The 27,974-nt window shown below is 38.6% G+C and overlaps 2 protein-coding genes across 2 annotated transcripts in view; one reads left to right on the forward strand and one right to left on the reverse strand.

The window, feature by feature from the left end:
* NUP153 (nucleoporin 153kDa) overlaps positions 1-19,743 on the forward strand; it is a 39,367-nt gene extending 19,624 nt beyond the window's left edge. Inside the window, exons 10-23 of the mRNA XM_010079040.1 lie at positions 407-553; positions 1,286-1,338; positions 3,833-3,959; positions 5,500-5,643; positions 6,423-6,515; positions 6,752-6,839; positions 7,129-7,248; positions 8,842-9,456; positions 11,169-11,363; positions 11,877-12,719; positions 14,438-14,806; positions 16,544-16,813; positions 18,006-18,165; positions 18,635-19,743. Of these exons, the coding sequence (XP_010077342.1) occupies positions 407-553; positions 1,286-1,338; positions 3,833-3,959; positions 5,500-5,643; positions 6,423-6,515; positions 6,752-6,839; positions 7,129-7,248; positions 8,842-9,456; positions 11,169-11,363; positions 11,877-12,719; positions 14,438-14,806; positions 16,544-16,813; positions 18,006-18,165; positions 18,635-18,719 (3,309 nt within the window). The 3' untranslated portion in view covers positions 18,720-19,743. The remainder of the gene's footprint in view (positions 1-406; positions 554-1,285; positions 1,339-3,832; positions 3,960-5,499; positions 5,644-6,422; positions 6,516-6,751; positions 6,840-7,128; positions 7,249-8,841; positions 9,457-11,168; positions 11,364-11,876; positions 12,720-14,437; positions 14,807-16,543; positions 16,814-18,005; positions 18,166-18,634) is intronic.
* A 1,861-nt stretch (positions 19,744-21,604) lies between these two features.
* FAM8A1 (family with sequence similarity 8, member A1) lies at positions 21,605-26,549 on the reverse strand. Its single transcript, XM_010079041.1, has 5 exons — positions 26,531-26,549; positions 24,814-24,934; positions 22,755-22,878; positions 22,411-22,550; positions 21,605-22,069 (listed from the first exon to the last, which is right to left on the reverse strand). The coding sequence occupies exons 1-5, from the start codon at positions 26,547-26,549 to the stop codon at positions 21,925-21,927; spliced, it is 549 nt and encodes a 182-aa protein (XP_010077343.1). The 3' UTR covers positions 21,605-21,924.
* Positions 26,550-27,974: the final 1,425 nt, after the last annotated feature.

The following is a 27,974-nucleotide window of genomic DNA, read 5'->3' on the forward strand; positions in this document are numbered from 1 at the left end:
AAGCCTGTATAATTAGTTGCTTAACACTTTAAACGTTAAATTAATGGATTAAGTCAGTAAAAAGAAATATCACAATGTGGGCAGAAGAGAGGAAGAGATGGGAGCGTATTATAGTAACATGAGTTATTTTGATCATAGTAACTTGAACTATTTTGTCTATGAAGTTAGCTGCCAAATTTTGAAATAGGATTCATTCAGGCTTCGGCTATTTCTGTAGCTTTTTGGATTTCATAACTGGTTTTATGGTGATATCCCTCTGCAAACTAAATGCTTTCAGCACTTCCAAATAATTTTCACTGGGTGCTGAGACTGGGAGGTTTATAGTTCTGTAACATTTTTTATCAGTAAATGCTGTGGTAATTTGGGTGGGTGCAAGAATAAGTTGATTGCTGCTTCCCTTTCAAAGATGGAATCACAGCATCCACCTGTCCAGAAGCTCGTGACACCAAAGCCAATCTCTCTATCAGTGGGTCGGACCCAGTATTTTAAACCATCTCTGTCTCCAGCTACTGATTCCAGCAAAATTCACCAGAGGATAGATACAAAGCACAAAGTAAGTAATTTTTCTGGTCCTTATCTGCCTGCTTTTTACAAGCTTGGAATGTCTTTAACTGATTATTCTAATAAGGTGCTGTTTCTTGGCAAAGAGTACTGATAGTATGTTTGAGGTAAGCATTAAGACATTGGGAACCATTGTGGAAGAGAAACTTGGAGGTTTTGTGCATTTAACTGCATTTTTGAAACAGTGAGTGGCTGGTGGTCATTTTCAGAACATGATGATGTGCTATTGGGTCGGGCTGTTCTCAGTGAAAGAATGTTAAGATACAGAAACAATATTTTCCTTTTCATTTGCTGCTGTGCACAGAGGTGTCACTGATGGAACATGCTGATGTTGTGTATAAACTCTTTCAGGTGAGCTACTGGCTCAGACTGAGACTTCTGACAAGCTTAATTACCCATTCAGATCGCTTTGGTATAGATGGAGTCTCTGATAAACTTTCCTTAAAACAAGATTGTCATCTCTTTCAGAAAAAAACCCACCCATAGTTTCAGTATCAGTCTGAATGTATAAATGACCAGGTGTTAAATCTATGGGGTTTTTAGGCTAGAGATCAAAGTGGATTGTCATAGTTGTTAGGGAAGAAGCTTAAGTAGACAAGGTGTATTTAGTGGTATAAATTTTAAAAAACCAAACAACACAAACCATGAGTGGTTGTTTGTCTTTGTTTTGTATGTAATATATAAATACATTCAAATAAATCCTGAAATCAAACTTAACTTGCAGGGCGTGAGAGAGAAGAGTTTCCCTGCAGAACAGCAAGTAAAACCGTCTGAAAGGTATGACATCTATTAATTTAAAACGCTTGAAAAGAAAGTTATCTCATTGAAAGAAGAAAGTTTGGATCTCCTTTGTCACTACAGTCTGCATGTCTGTCTTCTTCTAGGAGGGTAGTAACAGTTCTCAGTGAAGGGAATGGAAAATACAGTGAAAAAAATCGTATTATGAGTTTAACCATTTGTGCATCTTGATGTTCATTTAGGGGAGCAGTTATTAGTTTCAGCTTTTTATTTAATTGCTTGGGCTCTGAACCCTTTGTCCTAAAGGAATTATTCTTTCTGAAATATTCTTATAAGGTGAAGTGGCTTACAGTTCAGGAGTATATTTAGATTAGTTCTCCTTTCATGGAAAAGTCACTTGTCTGCTGTGTGAGTCTGCATGAAAAACAAGGGTCCTTTAGAATCATATGAGGCCAAGTGCCAACTAGTGTCTAAAACACAGAATTCCATCAGAGTTAATAATTGTATTTCTTCTTGAAGAGATTGTCTTGCATTATACTGCTTGCTTGGTTTAGGTAGAATGACTTCACCTCTAGATAATATTGATGGCTCTCCCTTCTGGGCAACTAGTCTTTTGGATAGTGCTTGAATTAAGACACTTTGTATTCAAAGGATACCTGTTTTGGAGGATTCGTCCTTTTCAAAGCGTAGCAGCAGAGAATTGTGTTTTGTTGTCTCTGTGTTCATCTTCCAAGCAATTTTTATGCTGCCTTGAGCATTCTTTGGCTTGCAAAAAAACCCTCCAAACCAACCCTTTGTTTTGGCTTCTAATAGTTTGACTTCACAACAGTGACCTTTTCAGGGGTGTAAGTGATTGGCTCTAAGGTTTGGCATAGGTACAAACAGATGTTAGATTTTAATTGCGGTTTTCAAACTGTTCTAAATTTTCTTCGGTAGAACTTCTTTCTTCTTCATGTAGAAGGGAGATCCAGAAAACTGGTTTTTATTTGGTTCACAAGTTTTACTGCTGTGTTCTGCTTTTGTCTGTAGAATAGATGCTCCTTTTAAAAAAATTCTTTTATAAAGGTAGTCTCTGTTTGGTGCCATGTTCTGGAGCAGTAGCACAACACTGATAAGAGGCAGCTGGCCAGATTCCCTTTCTGCAGTTAACCTGTGGTACGTCGGTGTATCTCTGTTCAGCCTACCAAAGGCTATTTAATTTTTAAATCTGAGTCGGAATTGTAGATGGGACTTAATTGCTTGAAGACTGAAAACTGTCTTTGCCCCTTGGAAGCTGACAGCTGTTAACAGAAAAAAGGAGTATGGGCTATTATAGGCAGTCTATAATTGTCTGAATAAAGCTCTATTTTGACATAAGATGTTTTTTCAGAATTCAAATTGATTGTCAGTTTGGATTAGAGAAAAGTTTGAGCATATGGCCTTAAGGATCTGGCTTCCTCTCAGTGGTTACAGTGCTAAGCAGACTGTTTGCAAGTAACTGACAAGTTTAGACCAATTATCTTCCTCAGCCTTCTGGAAACTTGACCTGGTGTCTGCTGCTGTGATCAAATGTACTTTTGTAATGACTGACTGCTTGGCTGCAGGATAAGCTTTGATATGGTAGTTTTTTCCAGGGATAATTAATTTTGATGCCATACTGCTTTTTATTGTTGTTATTCCCTAGTTCAGTTCTCTTTTGGGCAATTTTGTGGTTTTTGGGGGGGTGGTGGACTGTTGGTTTGTTTGTTTTGAAGTTTTGGGGTTTTTTTTCTTTTTCTGTTCCCTTCCCACTTGAATTAGGACATCTTTCTGGTTTGGATCTAGGCTTTTGTGATGAACAGAGAAATGCTTTTGTATGCTTTACAAAAAGGATTTGTATTTGTGTCTGAAAAGACTTCTGGAATGTTGGCACACCCAAACACCTCTGCTGCTTCTGCTGATGGCCTCAGGAAAGCCAGAGCTGCTTCTGAAGCTTTTGCTGTATTATCTTGCCACACAAGTTTAAGCCTCTCTACTCCATAAGAGCTGTTGGCAGCATTTCATGTGTGCACACACATATGTGCGCACTCCCCTCTCCTCTCTCTCTCTCTCTCTCTTCATATATATTTTTAGTTGTTCTTTTGTATCCCTCCAAAGATAGGTGCTCATCACAGAATCAGGGAACTGGCAGTCAAAATTTCCACTGTCTGGACTATTAAAAGGAAACATTAGAAAATAGCAATCTAAATCAGTTCTTCCCTTTCAGGTTTTCTGGCTTAGTCATCATTCCTTTATGGATGTTGTGACTGTTTGTTATGTATGTCCTTCTCATTACTGCTCTTACTAATGCAGCTTTTGCTGTTTAGAACATCAGATGTTTACCAGCATTTAGCAACTTGTGGAATGTTTTTTTCTGATTCCAATTAGAAGGTGTCAGTTCTAGGACTAATAGTGGCTGTAATAGCGTGAAAAAATTAGTTGATAAGCTGATTTTTTTTTACATTTTTTTCTTCTTGCCATCCTCCTTTCAACTCCCCCCACTTTCCTCAACCTGTGTATTTTTATTCTGTGCTAGCAATTTGACCTACCCCAAATTCGGTACTCCTGCATCCAATGGTTTGTCTTCAGGAGGAGGAGAGGGTGGTGGTGGCAAAATGAGAAGGGAAAAACACTATATATCAAAACCTGGACAAGATCAACAGGTAAGGGACTCTTAGGTTGATTGCTCTCACTGAGACTACTGAAGTCTTTTATTGCCCCATAGTAATTTATAATAATGCCCCTTCAGTTTTGTGGGGTTTTTGCTGTGGGTTTCAGGGCAGGCTCCAATTTATTTATCTGTTTTAAGTGCCTCAACTTTGGTTTTATATTTTTGAAGACTTTAGTTATATTATCTTGGAGATGCTTCATGCTATAAAGTTTCACACTAGCAGTTGAATGAATGAATTTTCATGGAGGTTTGTAGAGTTTTTATAAAGGAATGATGTTTGAAACAAGTGCCAAGTAAGTAGAATTTATTTAATTTGTTATTTCATGTGTAAGACGTGGAGGAAAGATACAGGCCAAGAGTCTGAAGCAGAAAACAGTGTTCTGCATGTCTGCTAATGATCATTGGCAATTTTTGTCACTTAATCAAACTTATTGTGAGAGGGCTTTTTTCTTGTTTTAATGGGAAAAGTCCGTTTAATAAAATTGTAGTCACGACTACCCAAAGATTATTTTTCTGATTGGATGTTATGTACGCTGCCTACTATTGCATCTTAAACATAAAAGATTTAAGTCAATCTTCAGGCTGATGCAGGAAGAAGAAATAGTAAATACTGGGGAAAGTTTCTATAATACAAGTGGTCTGAATTTCTGTAGTAGCAACTTACGTCTCTGCTGAGTCGCTTCTGGGTAGATCTTGGCACTACTGTGCAAATTGTGATTAGATTGGCTGTTCCCATTTAAACACTAACTAATCTAGTCTTGGTAATCAAATAGTTTAAAAGGCAAGGATAAGAGCAGAAGTTTTTAAGGTACACTGGTTTCTGAGTTTTAAATTTGCATCTGGATACATGATATAGACTAGATTTACCAGAGTAAATCTTCTGTGCTGCTGGTCAGGCTTTATTTTTTGGTGTTTTGCGCTTTGGTTTGTTTTGGAGTTTTTGGTACTCAAAGGAACCCGCATACTTCTTTAAACATTACATTTTTCCAAGTTCACTGCAGTAGTGACTTCAGAAACTTTGGCAGCTGTCCTGCCTAATTTTTCAAGAGGAACACTTTTTCATTTGTCTTGAGAGTGTACTCTTAATTGAAGAGATGGGAAGATAATTATAAAGGATGATGTTTTCCAGATCTTTAATAACTAAAGTACAGAAAACAAAAATAAATCTGATCCGTGCCTCTCTTTGTTCTGCCCAGGTAACAATTTTGAGATAACTTTCAGTATTCTTACTGGACAGTTGATTAATGTAGTATTGCATGGAAACAGGCCTGCCATAAATGAAAAGGATGTGGCAGACTGATGTACGGATGTTAGGATTCCTTTTGAAAACTTGCCTTGTCTTAAAATATAGACCTCTTTGTTATATTTAACTTTGTTAAGAAATTAAGGTTGGGATAGGGTAGGAAGATAGTCTTGTAAAAGAGAAAAACTAAAATTTGCAACTTTGTAAAAGAAAGATAAAAATTAAAATTTGCAATTTCTCTAAAGAAAGAGAAAAATTTAAATTTACAACAATTAAAATTTAAACCTAGGAAGTGGAGGAACCAGTACTACCGAAAGTACCCCTACCCATCAGTACTGCATCGCTGCCTTCGTTCAACTTTAGTTTTCTTGCCAGTAGTCCTGCCTCATCATCATCATCACCAAGCACTGTTTCAACAGCAGTGATGAACAAGGTAAATCTTTGTTGTGTATCGTGAATACTTCTTTAGGGTGAGTATACATCGGATTTGTTTCATGTTAACTTCTTCCATGGTGCCTATGAACTAACTAATGTTAGTTTATATCCTGTTGGATAAATCAAGGTTGTATTCTGATTTGGAGGTGGGGGGAGGCTTGAAGTTTTTGATTCGGCCTCTGTCCGTTTTATACTTTGCAAATTCTAGTTAACGTCATTGTTTAACTGCTTCAAATGCTATGGAGGTTTTGTTGGGATTTTATGCCAAGTTATTAAAATAGAGTAGCATGAATGATCATATAAGCCTAATGTAGAATGGGAGCCTAAGGTGCAACAATTTGAATGTTATTGCCATAAAATAAATTCATCTGTTCCAGAGTACTTGAAACATTTTTGTATATTTTGAAGCAGATACCTGCTTTAACATGTTGAGGTATTTGCTGAAGCTGTGACTATAGTTAAGCTGAGTTAGTTTAAGGTGCTTTAGCTGCCTGGTCTGCTTTTCTGTATATTTAATATATCTAGATCTAAGTAGCATCTCAGTTTTTCCTCTTGGTTTATGGGATGTGGTTTTGATGACACTGTACTATATGCTCACTTGCAAGCTTCGTTTCCTTTTATTATAACTCTTATCTGTGGAATAGAAATAAATATCAAATGATAGATTTCCCAACTTCACTGCAGAACATCGGTTGGATAGTGAATTTAGGTAGCTGCTATTGTTGCACCAGGGTGTTTCTCTTTTAAATACAAACCTTAATTCTTTTGAAAATACAGGTACAACCAGCAAGTAGTGTTGGCAGTCCTGTGTTCAGATTTTCATCTCCAATTGTGAAATCTACTGAGGCGGAAGTGCTACCTCCATTGTCTGTAAGTAAAACAAATGAAGCTCAATCTTTTCTCAAGGCTTTTGTAGAATATTGCAGAACATTAAAGCAGAATTGGCCCTGAGTGGGGAAAAAATATATAGGTTTCTGGCTTATAGTTTGTCATCCAGCATGTATACCAAGTTTGAAGACTGGATTTCAGATTACTATTTGTGTATGAAATTTGATGAAAGTTTCTTTAGTTCCAGAATCTAAAAAAATCTCTCTTTTTCATAGCAGATTGGGTTTACATTTAGTGTTCCTGTTGTAAAATCAGCAGAGCTTTCTGGATCCAGTGATACACCAGTGATGTCCTTACTTACTCTAGGTAACAGAAATTTTAGCATTTCAGATCTGAAGTGCTGGTTTTCTTTTTTTGTGTATTAAATACTCATTCTGTCCTTCCTGAGCCTATTAATAATTCCAGGCAAAGTGTGTTTTCAGTGACAGACCTGCTTTTAACCAAATTCTAATTATAAGCTGTTGTAAACAAGGTAGAATTTTGGAGATTTTTTACATAAGGAGCATGAAACTTGGAAATTCTTGTTGCTGGCAAATGTGAATATATTTTTAAGTGGATTTCTTTGTGAAAAGTTTTTTTTATTTTGTTTTTAAAGATACCACCACTGTAAACAGCACCAGCAATAAGAAAGAAAAAGAAGAAGAATACAATAGCCCCTCCAAGCCTGCGAAGTTCTTAAAGGAAGGAAGCGTGTTGGACATTCTAAAAAGCCCTGGTGAGATAATGAACTCCTTTAAAAAAGATATTGCAAAAAATACGCTAGCATATAACTGCACTGATAATTTAAAAACCCACAACAAGAACAACAAAACCCACTTTGTCACAGTTAATGCAATATTAGCTGTGAACACAAACGTAGGAGAGCATTATGTTAAATGCTGTTTCTTTTAGAGTTGATCTCCCTTTCTATCCTAAGTGGCTTTTCTTGCTGAAAGGAAAACTGTAACTTCAAACCGGATGCAGTGCTTCTCCTTTATGTGTTAGGATGTAATTGTAAATGAAGTATAAAGATCAACTAGTCAGTGTTTCATTTTAAATAAATAAAATTTTTGGAATTGGAAAGGAGATGTTTGTACAATGCTTTATGAACATTCCTCTCCCACTTTCACCATCTCTGGAAATTGAGAACAGTAAGGACCATTTCATTTCTGAAGTTGCTTCAAAAGCTGCAAATTTTTTGTCCTTTAATGTTAACAGTTACTATGGATTCAAATGTAAATTTTAAGTAGAAGTGGACTGTTTCCCTTTAAAAACCCTTTTCTAATTTTTATTACTAAGTAATTTCAGTTGTTTTCAAGTGTTTAATAAAGAGTGTGTATTAGGTGATGTTTTTATTTTAAGAAAAGTTACTGTTGAACTTGTTCTTTTCCCATAAGCTTCAGTTGCATCAGGACTTTTTTTTAATGAAGTGTCAAATCTGTACACTTCTTAAGAAGACAGCACCTTTTTCTATTGAAAAGATGTAAGTGAGAGAAAATACACTGTGTTGTTTTAAAGGAAAGACCTGGAAAGAACACCTAAGTGAAGTGACATTCATTTTCTTTATCAGTTTAAGAGAAGCAGGTTCTAAATCCACACTGTTCAAAGACATTCTGTTCTGATATTCAAAACCCAACCCCAAACCAACAAAATAATAATTAAAAAAACCCTCTTAATTTTAGCTTTACAAATAAGTTGCGCTGCTATTTCACAGAAATTGCTGTAGCTTTTTCTTTAGTATTTCCATATTGGTGGTTCTTTCTGTTAAAATTGCCGCTTTTAAATAAGCAATTGGCCTGTGTCCAGTGCATTTGGAGCATAGATGATGATTGTTCTGTTGTCTTCATTTTTATTACTTAATGAAGAGTCAGTATCTGTGGGGAAGTACCATGTAGATTGCTGGTTCAAGGATCAACTGCTGTACAGCTACTAAAGTAAATGTGAGCCATCTACTATGACAGAAATAGCTTTAGAAATTTGATTCGATTGGTCATGGTGTCTTAAAATGAAATTGGATTATTTCTAGTCAATGATGGACAGTCAGCTTTCAGTACTGGTTGTTCACACTTGTATCTACCGGTGAGGATTGGTATTTAAGACTCTTAGAAATTAAGAGTTAAATTGAGTTTTAAATAAATGTGTCCCAGCACAGCATATGAAATTTCATCACTTTAGATAAGATTTCCAGGAACTTCCTCTTGCAGTTAGTCGGAATGTATAGTTGTAACCATTGGCACTTGGTTTAAATTTATGCTGTTTAGTGTTCTAAGTAACTTGCATGTAGTGAAGGTACTCAGTGAGATCTCTTCCTTTTTGTTTTTTTTTCTAGGTTTTACATCTGTGAAAACACACTCCTCTTCATCTGCACAGCCCGTTACAAGCACAGAGGTCTATACGAGGCCTGCAATAAGTAGTTTTTCTGCAGGTAAAGACACCTCTAAACAAGCATCCTCATTTTGGCAGCCTGACACACATGACCTGTGTCTGCAGAACAAAACCACCGATGGCAAATGTGTAACGTGTGAAGCTGCTAAAGTGTCAACAGTTGAGAGTACGAAACAGACAATAAGCTCAAGTCAAAGTGTCACCTCTAAGGCTGCAGTCCCTACAGCAGGGACATTGGGCTTTGAAGACAAATTTAAAGCAGCACCCAACACGTGGGATTGTGATACCTGTCTGGTCCAGAACAAACCTGAAGCTACAAAATGTATAGCATGTGAGACACCAAAGCCTGGAACAGGAGTAGTGCCTGCTCTGACATTGCCAGTGGTCACAGACAACTCGGTGACAGTGACATCCTCCTCCAGCAGCACTGACACGACAGTCACTCTGGGTTTTGGAGACAAATTTAAGAAGCCAAAAGGCTCTTGGGACTGTGCAGTGTGCCTTGTATCAAATAAGGCAGAAGACAGCAAATGTGTAGCTTGTCAGTCTGAGAAACCAGGTGCGTTCTTCTCTTCTCTGTTGTCTGTGTATTACTTACGGAATAAAATATGTTGTATATAAAAAATATTTTCAGCAGCATGGTTGTGTGTTACACAGGATGGATTAGTGCCTGTTTGCAGGAGTGGTTACAGGCACTTTGGAGGTCTCAGCCAAGATTCCAGCCTGTCACGTGAATTGAACCGATTGTGCAGTGTATTAGTGCAGAGCTGAACTGAAGCAAATACACCCTGCTTTGCAGCTGGTGGGGAAAGATGACTAAACTGCATGCATTAATTAACTTAAAACCAGTTTACTCATTTTCATTGGGGAAAAATTTGAACTCCATAGAAAGAGTTAAAAATTACTCTGTTTTTTTCTCTTTCAAAATATGACCCCACCTGGAGTACTGCATCCAGGTAGGTGGGTGCCTTCTTCAATGCAGTGCTGGGTTGTTTCCCATTATATGTAATTAGAATTGATTTTGAATGTGGTGAGTTTATTGTTTTTAAAGCATGAATAATTATTTTAGTGTTAACTTTTATTGGCTCTTAATTTAGTATACTATTATGTCAAAATAATAGTATACTAATATACTAATTTAGTATACTATTATGTCAAAAAACACCTTCACATATATCCTTGGGGGAAAAAAAGTCCAAGATCAACTAGATTGTGCTTTTCTAATCATCCTGTACAGGAAGAATGGAATTTCTTCAGATAAGGTAATGCATTTCAGAGGGAGCTTATTCTCATGGACTTACAGCCTCAGAGTGCCCAGCTGGCACTTTCGTCTGAGACTCTAGCCATTGCAAGGAAGAATTTTGGAAATGTGAGGGGTTTGCCGTGACCATTGTGGTGCAGAGAATTGCACAGTTATATTACATCTCAAGGGGATGAGTGAGGCAAGTAAAATAAGAGGATAAAAATTCTCTGGGTGTGCTGTGGAAGAGACAACCTATTCCTGTCTGTACTCTTTTGAATTTGAGACATTATCTTCTGCCTCTCTCTTAAATGCCACCGTCAGTGGTTTAGAAGTATAGGTGAACATGACAATTATGTGATGCTTTTGTGCCGTCTAGTTGTCCAGTCCTGACACTTCCAGAGCTGAAGTGTTGTCCTGGGGTTGCGGCATCAAGTGACATCTCTTCCTTTACAGGGAAGAAAAAATCAGAAGGCGAGTGTTGCCTCTGAGGCCTCGTTATGGAGGTTTCTGCTGCTGCTGAAGACAGTGTAGCTTGTGTAGTGAGCACAGAGTTGTGGGTTTGGAAGCTTTGAGTTCCTCTCTGGTTTTTTGTTATGATGTAGTTTTGAACATGTCTGACCCTGGGATTTGGTGATAAATCATTCCGGTAAATTCTCAGCCTCACATCACTTGACAGTGATCGTTAACTTGAGTGGTGCTAACTTTGACTACAGGTTACTGGGATCAGCAGAAATTCTGTTAGTTTTAGTTGAGTCCAAGTACATTTACTTCACATCTGAAGTAGACTCTGTAGCTGTATTGAATGAACTGTAGTTGCTGTTTAAACGTCATTGGTTCAATTTGTGCTTAAAATCATATATAGATTATAAAGAAGAATCAGTCTGACTAAAATTAACTTGCAGTTTGTTGGGTTTTTACCATTATGCTTGTCCTCTTTGTAATTCAGTGAACATTTAAGAGTTTCTTAAAAAGTTCATGTTGACTTTATCATTTAAGCAGGATGATTAACTATCTTACTTATTTCTCAGGGAGTTCAGTGCCTGTCACCAGTAGCAGTGTTTCTGCATTTTCTGCTTCTTCTGGAGGATTTCTGGATTTAGACAAATTCAAGAAGCCTGAAGGAAGCTGGGATTGTGAGGTCTGCTTGGTCACAAACAAACCAGAAGCCACAAAATGTGTAGCCTGTGAAAGTGCAAAGCCAGGCACCAAAGCAGAGCTCAAAGGTAATACTTGAGAAAAACAAAGGTGTGCATTCTGCATTTTTTTTCCTTTTTTTTTCCTAAGTGCAATTTTTTTTCTTTTGAAGTATGTCAAAATTGTTCATTTTTCATCTAGGAGTGTTGCTTAGATAAGGTCATGTGCCTACATTTCCACACCCGTTCCCCAGAAAAACATTATGCTTTTTAGAGAAAAGCTTAATGACATAGTTGTTCTTTACAAGCCTTACGCTATGTTCATTTGGAGTTTAGACTGAAAGCATGATCTTTCAAAGAAACTAGCAGAATACTTTTCAAAGCCAGGTGGTTGGTAGAAGAACATCATTGCAAAAAGGTGTATGTAGAGAGGAAGTGTGGAGTTTTCTTATTTGTTTTGTGATGTGGTGTTTGTGTTTTTTCTTTTTTAAACAGTTTTGACTCTGGGAAGTTCAGGACTGAAATCCCAGCCATGTAGCTAAAGCCTACACATATTACATCATATATTGCAAACTTAATGCTTGTTATTACTTATTTCTGCAGGTTTTGGTACTGCTGCTGTGTCCACAAATGCTGCAATGCCATCATTTACATTTGGTGTCCAGTTGTCCTCCTCTGAATCTTCTCACACATTTGGTAGCACAGGAAATTTTAAATTTGGAGAACAAGGGAGCTTCAAGTTTGGTATTACATCTGAATCTGCATCCTCCAACACTGTGACTGGGGGATTTAAGTTTCCTACTAGTTCAGGGGACTTCAAATTTGGAGTTTCTTCCTCAGACTCTAAATCAGAAGACAGTAAAAAAGACGGCAAAGCTAACAGTTTTGCCTTAGGACTTCCATCTGCAAGCAGTCAGGCTCCTTCAACATTTCAGTTTGGGACAGCAAGCCTGGAACAGCAGGAAAAGAAAGAGGAACCGGTTCTGGGAGGCTTTGGTTTTGGCACGAGTTCTACTTCTTCCATAGCTACCAATGAGAATAAAACTGGAGTCAGTGGTTTCACTTTTGGAACTGAGGCAGAAAAGGAGGTAGCATCCCCTGCCCTTGGATTTAAGAAGCCAGATGAGAAAAAGGATGAAACCCTTTCAACAAAGGGAGGCTTCTCTTTTGGCAATGTGGAGTCTGCGCCTGCCTCGCAGTTTGTTTTAGGAAGGACAGAAGAGAAACAGGACTCTGTCACTTCTGCTGCTCCGTTAGCATTTGGAAAGAAAGCTGACAATGAAGAGTTAAAGGCACAACCTATCTTTGCAGCTGGGACGGCTGAGCATACCAAAGAGGAGAGCACAGCAAAACCCATGTTCAATTTTGGTTTTGTTAAACCATCGGAGAAGGAAACTGAGCAGGCAAAGCCTTCTTTTGCGTTTGGGACACAACCTAGTACTTCAGGTAAATGGAACATCTTTCGTCTTCACTTGTCTGCTCGTGTTATTATTATTTTATTATATTATTGATACACCTCTGAAGCCTTACTAGACTAAATCTATGGGATCTGATATATTCATGCATTAGAGCTTTACAAAAGGCTTAATTACTACCTTCAGCATGTCTTTAGTTCTGGTTTTTGGTGTGCAGACAATATGTAGCAAGTCCTGTTTAGATTTCAGTAAGTTTTAATACTAGTCTGAGACAAAATCGCCACACCGTAAGGAACCCGCATCGCTTCTGTTATGAACACAGAAGTTGTATTGTCTTAGTAGCAGCACAGCTGGTGGTAAAATCTGTGGCGTGGTGCAGTATAGAGGCCTCATACTAGCATTGTTTTTTATAATTAAAGTGGGAATATCTTATTCCCATGTACTTGCAGCTGTGCTGCAGGCCGTACTGCTGTTTTTCTACTGGTACAAAGGTATAAAAATGACTTAATAGATGTTACAGAGTTTTGTATTCCTTTAATTTGTTGGAAGTCTGCAGTGGGAGGATTAAAGTTCTTCAGTGGTGATCACTGTATGGAAAAATTCTCGTTGGATTCCATTTGTATGACTTAGCAACTGTGTTTTAGAGAACAGAATTGTTTTCTGAAGTGATACAGAAAAAGACATCAGTAAGTAACCCTGAATAAAAGTAATACATAGGGTTATACTGGTTTTAATCACAGTATTCCTAACTGCTACTGAACAGACAGGTTTTTGGAGGATTTTGGGCTTTGGGGAAGGGAAGACTGGTGGGCGGGTGGTGGTGGTGGGGTTTTGAGGTTGGGTTTGGTCTGGTTTGGTTTTTTCTTTTTTTTTTTTTTTTTTTATCAGCCACGTAAAGTTCTGGAGTTCGGTTTAGTCATGGAAATTTGATGAAGCACCTTGTGCAAAAGGGAAATTTTAACAGACTTTCTGAAGAATGTTATAGTCCCTTAAAAATGACATGGATGAAAAGGGGCCATAACTGCTGGAAAAAAAAAAAGATAGTGGGAAATTGAAACAAGATCACAAATTAATAATGAGATTTTTATAATCAGACCAGCAGCTTAGGATAAGCTGAAGAATGACTTACGTTAAAAGACAGCTCTATTTTAAGTTTATAAAACTGCACCCAGTACTGTACAACAGTGGTCTTAATGGAGAGTTGTTCTCTGCTTCTAAAAACAGGTCTTGCGGGTGCTTAAGTACAATGAACTTTAGCTTGGAAGAGTTAGGTTGGAGGATGGTAGGCTTGTCTTGACTCAGAGCTGTTGGCACAGGGCTGTGTCTTCGAACAAGCTCTAAATGAAAGTGTATCGCTGTGTTTTTCAATACTCCATTGAGAAAAGCCGTAAAACTGTCACAGGTGATTGAAGTTCTTCTAAGAACATCTGAAAATATATTTTTGTTTGAAGAGTTCAGAAGTACCGGTTATTACCTGAACTCAGGTAATGACAGCCAATGCTTAGTGTTTGTCGCTGATGAAGCCTAGACTGCAGTGGTGCTGTCCTACTTCACAATTCTTCCATTCCTTTAGTTGTGGATGGCAGCAGTCAGCACATTAAATCTGGATCTTATTTAAGCAACAGTAGCTGGGATAGTAGTTGAAGTGTCGTTCAGGATTGCCCTTTGTATGGTGACTGAAACGGGAATCTATTAGCTGTACTTTATCTGGCATTTCTCTGGTGTTTCATGTACTGTTCTTCCTTTCAGACCAAGGAGCAGCAAAGCCATCCTTCAGCTTCTTGAGCTCCAGTTCCTCCAACACAGTCGTCCCCACCACCTCAGCCAACAGCAGCAGCGTGTTCGGCAGTGCCATCTCTTCCTCAAATCCTCAGCCAGTTCCCGCTCCCTTCGTGTTTGGACAACCCAGCAACACTGTGAGCAGCTCTGTTTTTGGCAATTCTGCAGAATCTGCAGCATCTCAGTCATTTGGCTTCTCTCAAGAAAACAAACCAGCAACTACATCTTCCAGTACCGGCACGGCTCTTTCTTCATTTCTCTTTGGTTCGGGAGCCAGCAGCACCAATGCAGCAAATTCAGGCTTTACCTTTGGAGCCACAACCACATCAAGTTCAACAGGTACATTTTATTTAGATGCTGTTCTTGTTTTTGCCAAGTGGACCAAGGAAATATTGTTTCATGAATATTTTCCTTCAGAGAAGGTGTAGGCCAAATACATGGAAGTAGAGAAAAATATTGACTGATTATGTTCAACACTGTAAATTTGGGCTCAGTTTTTCACAGACAGTCTGGGAAATACAGTTTAGGAATGAACTGGCAGCGGCATTGTTTTATGCAAAGGATAATCCTTTACTGGATTTCAATTTGACTAGGAACTTTTCACTGTGAGACTGATAGTTTCCTTCTTGTTGCTATCAGTCTGGTGCTTACGGTTAGAAATCAATGAATTACAACTTTCCTGATTTTTCTCTCCCATACCTAAAACTCTCAAGTGTTATAAATAATGTCAAGATTTGCAAAATCCTTCCTTAAAGTATATGTAAATACAGTACCTCTCATGCAATTGCTGCTGCTTAAGGATTGATTTCTAGTAAGCATTATGGTCAGTTTTTTCTTAATTTTCTAGCAATTTAGAAAATACAGAGATAAGAATTTATAAAGTTTCTTCACGTTTTATGTTCCTTACCCCACTGTATGAATCTAGCAGTAACGACACAGGACTAAATCTGGCAAATCGTCTGTATTCCTGCTAGCCTAAGGAGTATGTTGGAAGTAAAATTGAACCTGTGAGGAAGAGACATCATCTAGTTTTATTTGATTGCTTAACTTTGTCATTCACAGAAATTAAATCTGCAGGCTTTTTGTGTATCAGAAACAGAGAGAAAACAGTCCTAAATTACAACCACCAGCAGATCAATTTAACCTGCTCACAAATCAGTAACTTCCAGTGTCATTTTGTTAGTAGGCGAAGCTGTATGTCAAACATCTTCACAAAGGATTTTTTTATGCAGAAGCCCTCAACTTGGTATTAACTTTTACCGTGTATCTCTGTTCATCTTCTTGGAAAGAAAACCAGTCAGGCATTCCAAGTTATGGTGCAACAGTGGTTATTTTCTGTTGCATGAAGGCTGCTCAAATTGCAGCAACAGTGCTGTTTGAAATGTCCCCTTTTGCGTAGCAGATCTGCTGCATGTGTTCAGAGTCACTGTTCAGTCGTGTATTTTCGTTTCTTTATTTCTGCTGGCCATGCAGAACCAAAGCAGCTAAACAAATGAGCTGGTTGTCTGTTGATGTTACATAGAGAATTATTCTGCTAAACTGTGTTTTTGAGTACAGAGAGATCATTGCAAGCTTGATTTGGCCTCTGGAAGTTGATCATGGTAAACACTTGGGCAGGGAAAGGTGCAGTTGCTGACAAGAAATATTCCCATTCTCCTAATCCTAATAAATTGGGAGCTGGATTTTGCATGTTTGAAAAATACAATTTGAATGCATATTCTCTGCGTGTGATATAAACAGCTTTTAGTAAATACAAATTAAAACATACTATTTGTGAGCATCTGTTTCTAGAAGGTGAATATTAACGCAGTGATTTGAGTCTAGACAACTGATGTGTTTGAGATTTGACTCTCGTAAACATGGTGTTTCTCATGTTGTTTACAAGAAGAGGTGCAGTTCCTGTTACAGCAGAGGTAGAATTTGTTTTATATACTCAGGCAATTAGTGTGACATTAAGATGAGTATTCAGCTACCAGACTTGGGAAACATGGGGTTTTAGAACCTTTGTTTCTAGATTCATTCTTGTGGGGAGGGGGGACACCAGCGTATACTGACATTTCTCTTCTCTTCCCCGAGGGTCGTCCTCTTCATTTCTGTTTGGCTCTGGGCCCCCGGCGCCTACTGCCGGCCCAGCATTTGGCGCCAGCCAGCCACCAGCATTTGGCCAGAGCCAAGGGTCCAGCCAGCCAAGCGCTCCAAGTTTTGGATCGCTGTCGACAACGTTGTTTTCAGCTGGCGCTCAGCCCACTCCTGCTTTCGGCTCGGTGACGAGCAGTACTCAGCCCGCTGTGTTCGGACAGCAAGCAACCCAACAGCCAGGTTTCGGCTCTGGTACCCCCAGTGCTGGTAAGTGCCCACCATCCTCTTCCCTCTTGGTCTCAAAGATTATATATTTTATTTTCCATGAAGTGCACCTTAAATTATATGGAGAAAGAAGAATTCTGCCTTGTGCACATATCTAAGTGTAAGAACTAGCCTCCATAAAAATAATGGGTATGGAGTTAGGTCATCTGCGTCTCACTCCTGACTGTGAAGGATATGCCACAGGTATGCCAGCTTCCCAGTGAGTGAGCCTTCTCCACCACAGGCTGAGCAGACATGGAGGCTGCAACCCTACCACTAAACACTGGGCTTTATTTTCTTGAGGAATCTAGTGATTAAAAGGTAGTCTTGAAACCCACTGGTAAAAATGTACAAAGCAAAATGGCGGAGGCACTGCAAAATTATTATTTTTGGATTTGTTAGAGTAATTCTTAGTTATCTGACTTTGTTAACAGGCTTGGGCAATTTATTTGGATTGGGGGCTTTGTTGTGTAAGAATAGGGTCAGAATTATTTTTAAGCATTATGGGTTAAGACTTTATTTAAAGTTCTTGTTACTAATGGATTATAAAATACCATGGGAAGAGGGCAGAGAATGATCCTTATGTATTTTATATCATCACATCAAATACTTAAAGCCTCTTTTTTCCCTCTTAGAAGTTTTACAAAATAGCCTCCATTAAAAGTAACTGACACTTTTGTACTAATCAGTAGATTAAAGATAAAAATCTCCCTGGGTTGTCTATGTTGCTTATCAGTTACTTTGATGGTAGGAATTTTTTTTTTTTTTTTAAGATGAGGTGCTTTGTTAGCACATTAAATGAAAGGGAGCCCCCAGATTGACTGCATGAACACAAGGAAGTTTACTTATATATAAATCAAAGTGATTCAATACTACAATTTAAGACTTTATTAATAAACTTCATTATGCACAGGTATAAACCCTAATGGTGGTACAGAAAGTCAGCAAATGATTTGTTATCAGTGTGCCAGCAGTGTTATGGTTCTCTAGTAAAGCGAATTACTTTTTCATGTGCTACTCCTGCAGTAATCTGGCACTTCTGCTGCACTCCCCTCCCCCAACTTTGTTGTCTTGAGTGATCTGTAAAAAAAAAAAATCATTAAAGATAATGGGAAGAACATGATGATTTTGCTGGAAAGGATGAATTCAAATTTCAACTTTCTTACTCCCGTCTGCTTCCATCCCATCTTCCCAGGTTCTGTATTCCAGTTTGGAAGTAATACTTCTAATTTCAACTTCCCAAATAACCCTGGAGTATTTACTTTTGGTGCAAATCCTCCTGCACCAGCAGCACCGGCACAGCCTTCTGGCTCTTCAGGATTTTCGTTCAGCCAGGCTCCAACATTTACAGTGGGGTAAGAGACCATATCAGTATTTCACTTGAGCTTTGGGTAATTATCAGTGGACAGTGTTCAGCCTCTGCTGCTGTTAAATCATGAGGTGTTCAGATGAACCTTGGATTTTGAAAATAGATTTGGCATCCTTCTGTGTATTGGCCTGCTGGGCTAACTGAGCAATGGTATTTTGAAAGGAGCCTAGTTGTCAGAAATATCACACATCAACGCATGTGAAATTGTCTTGTTCTTGCAAGGTAGAATCCATATCTATATCCATATGCTGCTACTTACCTTCTGAATAAGAGAGATTTAATTGCTTTTGCTTTCTGGAACTCTCTTCCTCCAGTTCATCCTATGCCATTTGTTGCCAGCTGATAAGTAGTGAGATGAGACTATGAAACGGTTGTTCTGGAGCATCTGCTCAGTGCTGCTGCTGAATTTTCAGCTACCCTCTCCTGAACTCTGAACTACTCATTTCTTTTGACAGGACAAATGGGAAAAATGTGTTCTCTGCCTCTGGATCTTCAGTTTCTGGTCGGAAGATAAAGACTGCATTTAGACGTAGAAAATAATCGCCCGATTGGTAAAGCAACTTTGGAAGCAGCTACTACCCCGCATTGTTCAGTTGTTGGGATCGTACCTCCTGCTGGGTTAGCTGAAGTCAGATCTGCCTAAAGGAATAGAAAACTCTGCTGCCCTTTCCTTCCCCTCCCTCGCCCCAGGTTAGATTTTTTTTTTTTTTTGGTAACTGATAGAGTTGGCAACAGGGCCGTTCTCAAGCGAAACTATTTTAGACTCCAGGAAGTTCCTTCTTCACTGACTCGGCATGGTCTGGCTGTAGCCGTGAGTAGAGCCTGCACAGTGAATGGCTTGTACAATACCTCTTCATCTGCACCACTATGTGCGCTCATCTGCGTTTACTGACGCCTCGAAATGTAATTATATCAGCGAGGGATGCTGTATAGAGTAGAGAATGTTGATAACGAATGATTTCTATGCGGAGTTTGTGCTGGTGTATGTGTGAAGTGAGTGAGTTTGGGTGTATTGTGCACTAAAAATTTTCTGATAGAGGAAGACTGATAAAAGGATGATCCATGCTAAGGACTTGTTAGATCTGTAGTTCTTCATTTAATAATTATATGCTATTTCTATATTTTCATTCTTACAGCCCTTTATCACCTGTCTCGCCTTTGTTATTTTATTATGAAATGTGTAAATACAATTTTGTTTCTCTATGTACTTTTTTTTGGCATAACAAATCTGTGAAATTGAAATTTTAATTTTGTGTGTTACGGCCATTTTTGTTTAGTATTGTCTCAGATTTTATGTAAATCCCATTATTCAAAGTTGCCTAAATCCATTTAGAAAATCTTTAAAATTGGGAATTCTTAAAGTAAGTTTATTGGCTTTTCTGATCCATTTTTGTTTGGACCAAAAACCAGTATTGTACAAAGTATTAAGTATATATTTTTATATTTACTGAAATGGACTGTGGTGACTTTGGATAATAAGGAAAAGTTTAATATTAAAGCCATGTTTATTACAGTATAATTAACATGTTAAACCATGGGATAAATGCCATCAATAAAAACTATGAAATATTGGCTGTCAGTTTTAACTCCTCATGAAGGCAGCTGCAGCTCAAACTGTACGAGATCATGCTTTCTCCAACCTCTGCTGATTTTTAGAGGATCTTAAATTAGTTAGAGGTCCCCTGTTAGGAAGGAGGGGTTTATTGTAGACTTCAGCTCAGAGCTTAGTGTGTCTGTGTCAGCATGTCTGCCTGCAAGGGTTGCAGTTAATTTTTGTAGAGCTATTTAAAAAAAAAAAAAGTGAATGTTACAAACATTCACCACCCTTCTACCTGAAGAGGAAAAAGTACACCCAGTTGTAAATGAGTAATGTGGGTTTTTCCTGCTTCTGTAGCAGTTGGAGGAGCTTCTTAGAGAACAGATGTTATTCTAGTAAAATGAGAGGAAATGCTCATGTTTGGTTGGGGCCCACAGCTGAATTTCTGCTAAGCCACAGCACTCACTTTATGGTTGAGATCTGATTGCTTGCTACAGCTAGAACTGAAAAAAACCTGCATAATTGCATATGCTTTAACATTTTTCAGCTGAGTTGCTGGGGGTTTTCACTGGCACTTCTGCCCTTCACCCTAATGCTGCTCAACACTTGGCAACTCGAGGTGCCCTCATTATGAAATGAGATGCTTGGCAAACCAGGAACAATACTTGACAGGAGGACAAAGGCCAACGTCTGTTTGTACGGGAGTCTTACCCAGGTAGAGCTCTGAGCACTGCTTCTATAAATAGAAGCTAGACTAGACCTTAAAAGCACACCTCTAAGGTGCCACCCACATAGTCACATCCTGACACTGCAGCTGTGGAGGGATTATGTGCATTTACTTATTTCCAGATGCCTACATCTGAAAGAAGGCAACAAATTTAACTTTTTTTCCTTAGCTCCAGCACCTGCCCAGTACTCATCCTCGAGACAGAAAAACACCACACCTTCACTCCACCTCGCATAACTGACAAACCAGAAGCTAGTGTTTAGAACAGCATAATGTATACATATTTCCAGGGACAGGGTCTGTGTTCTTGAACTATCATTTTTTTTTTCTTCACCTGCTGTGGAAGGGGTGGTATTTTTCTACAGGGTAAGAGATACTTCCTCTTAGACCTGGATGGGTAGCAATGAAGTTTTAGCCAACATGAGAATAAACAAATTATCAAAGCTATGTAACCATGCAAAATATTAGGCTTCTTTATTCAGTACTTAAGTTATTCTGAATATACAAACAATGATCCAGAATTATAAAGTGAAAATAACCACTATTTGTACTGCTGTAGATTTACACCCATAACACATTGCAGTTAATGGTTTCTGCATGCTCCTGAAACATCATTCTGGTGTTTTGCTTGGTATTATATGCAAGAAATAGACAAGTGCTTTGACTCCAAACAGAAGCAAGAAAGTTACCTTTCCTTTGCATGATCTATACTGTTCACAGCTTCAAAGTAATTTACACCTGCCAGTTCACAAACACTGCAGTGTAACTTACCCTTCCCAGAGGAAAAGCAGCTATTATTTCACCTCTTTATTAGCTCTGACATGTGAAATAAGTGACAATGCTTGAGACAATCATGCAAAAAAACCCCTTTTCACAACATTTTTTCTGCTAAAATACTTAGAGGTGAGGGAATATGATCTGTGAAGCAATAATAAGGGACATGATAAATACTGCTCTCTTTCTACACAAACACACACGGCAGTTTAATTAACTTTATTTGCCTTACTGTCTAGTACTGCAGTTCTCTTCCCTTCAGAGTTCCTCATACAACTGTAGAAACTGCTTGGAAAACAACGTGATTTTCTAGTTACCTGCCAGCATCCAAAACCACAGGAGTGATAATTCTTTTAAGGTCGAGTATTTCTAGGTATCTGCTTTCTACAGACCGATGAACAGAACCGCTCCTTTCTGCAGTTCATATAGCCCCTTTCTTTCTCATCAGTTGGAGGTCAATACTTCCAGATTTAATACGGATTGTTTCTCCCAGACTTCTTTGGCATTTATAAAAACTCCAATACTTTGAAGGTAGCTGCTGGCATCATACCAGAGCAAAACATTTTCTTCAGCTTCTGAATCAGTTCCCATTTAATTTGGGCAAAAGATTCTGATAGACACCACAATTTCAGTTTTGGGGTAGGTCTTTGTTCACTGGGGGTGGGAGGGGATGTTCAAAACCAGTCTCGAAATCTCATCTTTTGGTATCATCTGACTGCATTTCTTCTTACCACAATAGTTCCTGCTACAATATCATAGGCTGTTCTGTTATGCTGGAAAAACAGCAGTGTAATGAATGCAGGAAAAAATGAAGCAATAGAAAAATTCTTGATCAAAGCTCGTATTGTGGACCTGAAAGGAGAATGAAACATTCAGTGCCTTATTTTCACTTTTCTGCTTACATTAGTAGTGAAGTTTACTTTCAAGTTTGGTGCTTCAGTTTTGCACAGCACACACACTCACACACATGCATCAATCTCCAGAGTTCAGAGGAGATTATTTTACCACCTAATCTGAAAAATATTCATGTGATTGAGTAACTGCTATTTTGTTCTTAGATCACAGAATCTAACAACAGCTCTTGCCATCTAATTACTGCAAAGGCAAATAAAGAAATGGTGCGTTTCCTTCCAAATCCCACGCTTTCCACGCTATTAACTTGAAAGCAACGTGACTGAGCAGAGAGCACTTACGTTGTCATGCTGACATTAGAGGACGGAATGACTAACACACGGCTGGGTGCAATAAGTACGGATGTATCACATGTCACAACTCGCAGTCCAAGCAAGAATTTCCCTGGGGTTGCTCCACCTGCTCCCCAAATACAGATTATCTGTAAAAGAAAAGTTACTTCAGTTCCATGCAACGAGTTGGTCGAGCAAGCTTGGTCTTCATCAAAACTATGCGATAAAGTTCAACATAATCCAAAACACCACAAAGAGGATTTATTTTATAGGCCAATATGGTGACAGAATTTTTTAAAATGTTTATTCAACAAATGACAACAATTAATTCATGAGTAGTTAAGAGTAGTTACCTCATAGAAGCAGACTAATAACCTGTAGATGAGTGCTACTATCATCATTTTCTGCAAATCTTCCATGGACGTATCTTCATCTATTTCTTCTATGATGTAATGCATGGCAAATTTAGAGATGTCCCTGTACAAAATAAGACTGAACTTTAAAACCATCCTTCTCCCAAAACCAATCGTACCCCTTTGGTACTCAAATTCACTCCTTCAGCTCTGGTATTAGTAAAAGAACAAAAGCTCTTTGTCTTCCCTGATACTAAACAAGCCATTAAAATTCAGAACACTAGGTTTCCTCCTGAGTTGCTGCCTAGTTTGTTTTGTCTTTTTTTATTAAGAACAGATAATTCTTTATTACCACTTTTGCGCAATGGTGTCCCTGGGTAGTGAGCTGCAGAATTGTTCTGAAAATTCTCACATTTCTTGGGAGATAAACAAGAGATTCTGCATGTGATCATCTAACTCTATATAAATGGAAAGCATTCAAGTCTCTTCCTTACAGGAACTCTCCAGGAAAGAGAACTCTCACAGAAATGTGCACTCCTACTTCAAAACAGTCCATCTATATTTGTACTACTTGCCCTCTTCTTCATTCAGACTTAAGGATTGAAAAAGAGAAGTCAGTAAGAAAATAGTGTGGCACAACCTGCAATTCCCTTCAACACAACCTTGGCCTGAAGTCTCCCTCTTGAGCCTGGAAAGATGTTATTTATTTCATAACAACTCCTCAGCCTAGCCTCAAGCATACCACATCTCTCAAGAAAAAAACAAAAACAAAACCAAAACAAAAACCCAAACCCCAGAATGCTTCTCTGAAGTTACTTGTAAGCAACTTAGTAGCTCTTGCAAAAGTATATGCTGTATATTTATATACTGTAAATTAACTGAAAAAGATTCCCTCTTTCCATCACCTTCACTATGTTACAGAAGCAATATACATATAGTTGTTCCCCATCTTTCTAGTACTTCATTTTGTGTCATTCTCAGACTACTAAAACCAAAATGGAAATACAAGCTGTCAGGTTAGAGTTGGAGGTTTTGATGACTAAACAGAACTGAGAGTTTGGCATTTTAATTGCATGCTTATCTGAACAAAACCCACTGATGATTTACATTGCCGTATTTATCATTTTTGGATTTAAATCTCTTCCATACACCTTTCAAGCAGCAGTTTAAGGTGTTTGAAAGATGTTATCTCTTTAGTATCAGCTTACAGTCCATCAACATTTGGAAGGCTCTTTAGCAGAAAACTTGGATTCTGAAATGTATTTGTACAGTAATGGAATTACTGACTACACCAAGCTCTCACCTCCAATCAGACCCAAATATTTGACGACACCAATCCAAAGCTGAGGAACTGAATGAGGTACGGAGTAAGATATCTACAATTAAAGAAGCAGATAAAAAAGCAACAGTCTTTGAGGTAAATGATTGCGCCCAAGTATAAAAATGTGAAATGAAGAATCTTTCAGTCTAGTGTATAGTTGATACACACGATGTTTTATCATACTTCCTAAGAAACCCAAGTGATGCCCCGTAAAGACTGCAGCATGGTAGCATTCCTAGCAATCAGGCTGTATTTTAAAAGCACATACATATGTGACATGTGGGATCTGAATTTTTTTTGTTGTGGGTTAGCATTGTTTTGGTCACACAACACCACAGGAGATGCTATGAAGAAAATCAGCTTCATCCCAGACAGATCCAGCACATTTTTAAAGGCTGTTTAAAAAAACCCCAACTTTATTTGTCAATGCTTTTTCTTTGAAATTTTTATAGGACTTGAAAAAAATCTCGCTATTGCCCCCCAAAAAAGAGTTAAAGTCTAATCTAGCCTTGGTAAGGAATTTGTGAGCCTGTGAAGACATCTGTACAAATTCTTTGTTTCCACCCAAAATCAAGCAGCATTTAGAAGGAGGTTAACCTAGTGGTGCTTTTTCCTCAACTTGGGACAATTATCAAGTGCCATCACATGCATAAGCATACCATATATACATCATGATAGCTCAAAGAGCAAGAAGAGCTTAAAGCTGTACATAACAAAGCTTTAAACTGTTCAACTTACTTTATTCCACTGAGATGCATAATACTTAAAACAATTGTTGCCTTTATAAAGAACAGAATAAAAAAATCCACCATCTCTGCTATGAACCTGTGTGCCAACGAAGGGATAAGGAACTCCCGACCTGCAACAGAAACAGTTAACATTACCCAGATTTTACTGCACTAACACAAAGTTAACACTATTGTCTAAGGAACATTTCACATTAACCTCACTGCAAGAACATTATCAAGATCTTGATTTCAGCTCACATCTTCTTTAAGAAAACTTGTATATTAATAAAAAATTATCCGAATAATTTAAATTGAGTTATAAGAACCTCAAATTAAATCAAACTCGGAACTCTGAGTCCCCTTACAATTAGGATTACAGGCAAAATCCCACCCCCCTACAGAACTGAAGTACATTGAAGATGCATCAATTTTTGTGTTCTTTTGCTTAGAACAGCCTCATAGAGAGCAGATTTCAGTAAATCTGTGAATTCGGATAACAGGAAAATTAGATCTACTGTAACTTTTCTATTGCTCAGCAGTAAGGCTTCTGTATGCACCAAGTACCAGCTCTCTGAAAGGAAAACACAGCCTAGTTTGTCTCTAGTCAGACCCAGAAACAAAAGTGGATCAAAATATTAGTCACACCTGACATAAACATTCTTGTATACTACTGATTATAATTAACCACAGCATGCTGCCCTACTATGAGCCAGAAAATGTAATGTATTTCTCCTGTTTACCAGAAAATGTAGCATATTTCTCCTATTTAATTGGCCAACTGCAAATGGACACAAAGTAAGCACTCACAAGCTTTTGTTGCTAATGCTACCTTGGATGATTAAAGCAAAGACAACTTCAAAAAGTGTCTTAGAAAGTTTCCAAGAACCAGTGTTTAAAGGGGCTAAGTATAATCAGTCACTAGGCAAGAGCAAGTTCTTATTTAACATACCTTGGTCTATAGATCTTTGTCTCATACCTGTGTCACCAGTAACTCTGCACTGATACTATCAAGCAGCACGACTGTTCCATACACAATACTAAAATGGATTCAATTCTCATTGTCAAAGCATGTCCAAGTGGTCAATTAAACTCTAATTAATGATTCTCCAACTAAGGCAGAAGGGAGCACAGCCAGTCTCCCAATCCCATCTTGAGCATACAGGGCCAGATAAAAGCATCCATTTGCTCTGTTAAAAGGAGGACGTTTGTTGAAGTTAGTGGCACAGTTTCACCTGAATATATTAGACTCTACGACCAAATAAGGAAGCAGCTAAGTGGGGCTAAGAAAACAAGTATTCACATTATGTTAACCTCCATTATACTAAGAAACCTTGGGAACCTCCAACGGATTTACACTGCAGTGATTTGAGATGTTCCTCATATCAGAAATCCACTATTTTGCCAGAGGTTACTACTATCTGTATGGCAAGGACAGCCACATGCAACACACATCCACCTCATCTCAAAGTCTTGGATCTCACATTAAGCTAGTAATAAAGATGGGTTTGCATCCGTCAGCCACAGGGCAGCTGAGGCTCAGACACACTTTTTGCCTTGCTGTTGCCAATGGGAGAGCAGTGATCTCCTGCAGCAAGGCAGAGAGGGGCAAGGGGAGGAAGCGTCTTAAATCACAACTGTCCACAAAAAGCCTGCTACTGCCCGGGGTGCTGCTAATGTTGGTGCTCTGACACACACCTGCAGGCAGACTGAACTGGAAGTGGCATTACCAATTCCACTTTTTGACATATCCGTTTAAAATCTCCAACAGTAACGTAAGTTGTGACTTATTTCAGCTTACATAAGTGCAGCAGGCTGTAAACTGCAGTGGCATAGGGACGGTGACATGACCTGCCCTGCCAAGCCTGCTGTGTGGGCAATAATCTGCAGCAGGAAAGAAGGAGCCATAATCGCTTCAGCTGTTCCAGATACATCCATTTGCAATCTGGAGCACGGGCACAACAGTCTTTGTTTATAGTTCTATCACATCACTATATTACAGACAGAGCTCCCTTAAGAAGGCCAGGTGTTGCAATAGTATTTTGTGTCCAGAATAACCTTGTTTGGCAGCATGAGACGCTATACAAGCCCTAAATCACCTTTAACACATGGAATCAGTTCCTGAAGAACTAGGTAAAAATCCAAGAATCATTTCAGCCTAGCCTTTGTCCATATCCTCTTTTTCAATGACTGGCAATATCTGTTTATAAGCAATCTATAACTCAGAATCAGGGCAGAAAAAAAATACAACTCTGTGTTATAACCTTGTTTAAACAACACCTGCTCAAAACCACAAGAAAAAAGCAAGTTCAGAAGCTAGATTCCCTTCCCTTCAAAAGAAAGAGAAAGCAACAAACAACATTCTCCTCTCACACCGAGACCGACCGAGTTTATAAATACTGTTGCAGATCAGTAATGCTGTACTTTGCCCTGCGGAAAGAAAGGAGATCTGGATTTTCTCCAGAGTCCTTCAGCAGTGTTCTGCTCCATGGTTTTTTTCTACCATTACTTGAGGTGCTACCAAACATTCTGGGATCATCACCTAGGTGCTCCTTGACTTGTTAAGAAATATTTACGTGCTCCAGGCTTTCTCTCTGATGTGATCAGAGCAAGTTTGTCTTACTTTCAAACAAATGCAAACAGAAGCACTGCTATACATGGTCTTCAATATTTACAGCCATAACAGACTTTTGTTTATCTCGGGTCCCGCCCCTACTTGTTGAATGTAAGCATGTGTTTAATGAAATTGAAGCAGAGAAGTAAAAAAATTTCAGCAGCACGAGCCCACTGAAACTGATAAAGGGAGTTTAGATTTTATCATCCAAACAGGCTGCTTATAAATCTAGATGCGTTACAAGCCTGTGACCACAAGAGTAAGTTCCACTGGAAAAAAATAAACTTAATACCCATGAAAACATCTCACAAGCACTAAGGTTACAAACTGTACACACCAATCGACCCTCTCAAACCTCCTTATGGATTAAATTCCGGATTTACAGACCCAGTATTCGGGCTGTCACCCTTTCCAAGGGACAGCCACACGCCCGGCTCCGCAGCCCACACGAGCGCAGCGACCCTCAACGTTGCAAACCCCCCAGCTTCCTTCCCAAAAATACCGTTTCCTCGAAGCGCGGCGGAGGGCCCCGCTGCGGGCAGAGAGCCAGCGGCACTGCC

The sequence above is a fragment of the Pterocles gutturalis genome, unplaced genomic scaffold (genome assembly GCF_000699245.1).
Source record: "Pterocles gutturalis isolate BGI_N339 unplaced genomic scaffold, ASM69924v1 scaffold30208, whole genome shotgun sequence".
NCBI lineage: Eukaryota > Metazoa > Chordata > Aves > Pterocliformes > Pteroclidae > Pterocles > Pterocles gutturalis.